The 3,253-nt window shown below is 40.0% G+C and overlaps 2 protein-coding genes across 2 annotated transcripts in view; both read right to left on the bottom strand.

The window, feature by feature from the left end:
* Positions 1–506, bottom strand: part of LOC105808296 (protein slowmo homolog 2-like) — a 17,626-nt gene extending 17,120 nt beyond the window's left edge. The window contains exon 1 of the mRNA XM_012641910.1: positions 12–506. Within this exon, the coding sequence (XP_012497364.1) occupies positions 12–356 (345 nt within the window). The 5' untranslated portion in view covers positions 357–506. The remainder of the gene's footprint in view (positions 1–11) is intronic.
* The window catches only part of EHHADH (enoyl-CoA, hydratase/3-hydroxyacyl CoA dehydrogenase), a 74,131-nt gene that overhangs the window by 52,249 nt on the left and 18,629 nt on the right, over positions 1–3,253 (bottom strand). Inside the window, exon 4 of the mRNA XM_012641890.1 lies at positions 2,510–2,621. Coding sequence (XP_012497344.1) covers positions 2,510–2,621 — 112 coding nt within the window. The remainder of the gene's footprint in view (positions 1–2,509; positions 2,622–3,253) is intronic.

Raw genomic sequence — 3,253 nt, 5'->3', positions numbered from 1 at the left:
TAACTGCTAAGGCTGACTCCTTTCACAGTGATAATGGCTTCTTGAGTCAAAATAGTTTTTTCTGGGTCCTGAGGATGTGGTTTGTAGATAAGTCTCTCATCTACTGAAACCATATTTGTAAATGAAATATTAGTAGATTTAAGTTCCAATGTTTTCTCTACAGGATCAACTACAGAATGTTCTTGCACATATGTTTTGGTTCTTGCTGCACCAATAAGAGTCTTCACAATGGAAGGCAGTCCCCACTCTGTGCTGAGAAGTCTATGGCTGTGCAACTTTCCAGAGGGATCTATATGTCTGTCCAACACATCAACTCCAACCACACTCGGGTTCATAGGGTTTGGGTATTTCTGCATTGCAGCTGTGGTAACAGTTTCCCAAGATGGTCAAAGACATGCTCCGAAGTCCAGATCTTCATGGTGCGAGCGGCCCGCGCGATATCCGGGCGGCGCTAAGGGACAATGAGGCAAAGAGGCTACACCTGCCCCCGCCCCACTCCCAGCACCCCGGCGCCCCGGCCGGCCGCGCAGCGCACAGGCGCTGTCGGGCCCTACGCGAGGGACGTCCCGACGCACTACACTTGCTATTTTCTGTATGTGGAATATTGTGCTCCAGATATTGGCATAACAAACTTCCTTACCTCCTTTAGGTCTTTATTCAGATGTTGTTTTGTAGGGAAGCCTTTCCAAGCTACCCTACCTAAAATATTAAACCAATACCCATCCCTAACATTTTATATTTCCCATTTTTGCTTTATGTTTTCTCCTTAGCACTTAACTCCACCTAACCTTCTATATATATTACTTATATAATAGGTAGGCATATGTGTGCATATACAGCTGTGGTAGCTAGTCTCCGAAGTGACCCCTACTGAGTCTGGCCTCGTGGTATACAAGCCTCCTCCCATGTTGAATGGGGAAGACCTGTGTAGCCAATAGAAAAGATGGCGTGTGACTTCCAGCTAGATCACAGAAGACATTGTGGCTTTCAGCTGCCTCTCTCTTAGATCACTTACTCTAGAGGAAGCCGGCTTTCATACTGTGAAGACACTCAAGCATCTCTATGGAGAGGTCATCATAGAAAGGAAATGAAGCCTCCTGACGACAGTCAGCACCACGTAGCCATCCATGTAAGTGAGCCATCCTGGAAGGGGATCCTCCAGCCCCTGTCAGGCCTTCAGATGACTGTGGCCCTAGTCAATGTCTGTACTGCAATCTCATGAGAAACCCTAGGCTAGAACCCAACTAAGCTGCTCTCAAATTTCTGATTCATGGAAACTAGGAAAGAAAAAACACTGCCAATTTAACCAAGACTCATAATGAATGTGAGAGGCATCCCAATTTCAAAGATATGGGGGAAAAGGTGCATTTTTTAATGGAAGAAATATAACAATGACGATTATTGTTGTGAATGTTACTGTTTTCTCCATATAATCTTCATGAAAGCAGAAATTTTTGTTGGTTCAGTTCACTGCTATAGATCTAATGCCTAGAACAGGGCTCAGCATATAAGAGAAAATTAATAGTTGCTATATGAATAAATAAAAATTAGCTTGCACAAGGCATATTGTTTCTATGTGGTAGAGGTGGAATTCAAACCCAGGTCTTTGATTCTAAAGCTTGTGCTACTTTAGTTGCCCATTCTTCAGAATACAGTCTAATACCAAGATACTCATCTTATTTTTACTCGATCTTTCTTTTTTACTAAGAAGATGATATTTGGGAATAATAATATATAGCTAATAATTATGGTATTATTATACCGTCTAGGACTGTTCTAAGCACATTGTATGTTTTAACCTACCCAGTCTTTACTACACCACCATATGGCAGGTATATTATTACATTTATGAGGAAATGAAGGTACAGGAAAGTAAAGTGGCTGATCCAAAGTCTCATAATTCATTATATCTGTTTGGAGTAAATAGTTGTATATGTTCTTTCTCCCAACCTTACCTCAGCCAAAAGTCTCTTTAAATGTCTTACAAACAAGTATTTGCTAACTCCAAGGTCTCTAAATATTGTCTAGTGTTGTATTGTTCACATTCCCTATTGAAAAAGAACAACTTCCATTTGTAGCTAACATCTTAATACTTGGAAATAAAAAATTTAGTCATTTCCACACTTAAACTTGAAAACTTACCTCGAAAATTCTGGTTTTAAATCTTATTTATATCACAATTTCTAAATTGGATCTGAATATAATGCCCCCTATGTGAACACAGTGTCTATGAATAGTCATTTGAACTGTAATAAAATCCTAAATTTGGTTAGCACTTTTCATACACTTTCATTTAGAAGGCTCTCACATTTGATCTTCATGATAACATCTGAGAAGGTCTCAGGAAAGGTATTCTCTCCACTTTACAGATTAGGAAATTGAGAGTCAAAGAAGGTAAAAACTCTTCTTAAGGTTACATAGGTAGTACGTTGTTAAGTCAGGATTTTTCTAAATCCTAGTCTGCTTCCTCATATTGACCTAGACAGTTGTTGGCAAGGTTTATACTGACCTGAGATAATTAAATCAAGTGCAGCAGGAACTCCAATGAGTCTGGGGAGAAGCTGGGTTCCTCTTGCACCAGGAAGAATTCCTAGTGTGACTTCTGGGAAGCCGATTTGAGTCTATCAAAGATGGAAGGCATAAAGGCCATTAGAATAAGGTATGTTCAGAGTTAAAGTAAGCACTCCCCTGGATTTCCTACACTCTCAAAAACATTGTTTCATTGAATTCAGATTTCTACAGGGCAAATAGTACACACCCTCTCCTTTAATTAATAGCATAAACAAAGATGTGCTATCCCTAAGTCTTCATGTTGAAACACTAACTTCAACACATTTATTTAAGAAACTCGAATCTCTAGCTTCTTACACATTTATTCTCCAGCTCTATATTGGCCTGTCTCAGCCAACATGTTAAATAAATAAGTCTCCAGAAACAGCTTTCTGGAGCCCTGCAAGATCTAGGAAGCACAAGAAAGTAAAAAGACAACCCACAGAATGAGAGAGAATACTTGCATAGTATACGTCTGATATAGGACTTATATCTAGAATATATAAAGAACGTTTACAACTCAAAAATAAAAAGACAAATAAGCAATTAAAAAGGGACAAAAGGGCCAGGTGCGGTGGCTCATGCCTGTAATCCTAGCACTCTGGGAGGCCGAGGCAGGTGGATCGTTTGAGCTCAGGAGTTCGAGACCAGCCTGAGCAAGAGTGAGACCCCGTCTCTACTAAAAATAGAAAGAAATTAATCG

This window comes from Propithecus coquereli, unplaced genomic scaffold (genome assembly GCF_000956105.1).
Source record: "Propithecus coquereli isolate 6110/MARCELLA unplaced genomic scaffold, Pcoq_1.0 Scaffold10, whole genome shotgun sequence".
NCBI classification, from domain to species: domain Eukaryota; kingdom Metazoa; phylum Chordata; class Mammalia; order Primates; family Indriidae; genus Propithecus; species Propithecus coquereli.
The sequence above is the reverse complement of the archived record's forward strand: the minus strand, read 5'-3'. Positions and strand labels throughout refer to the sequence as shown.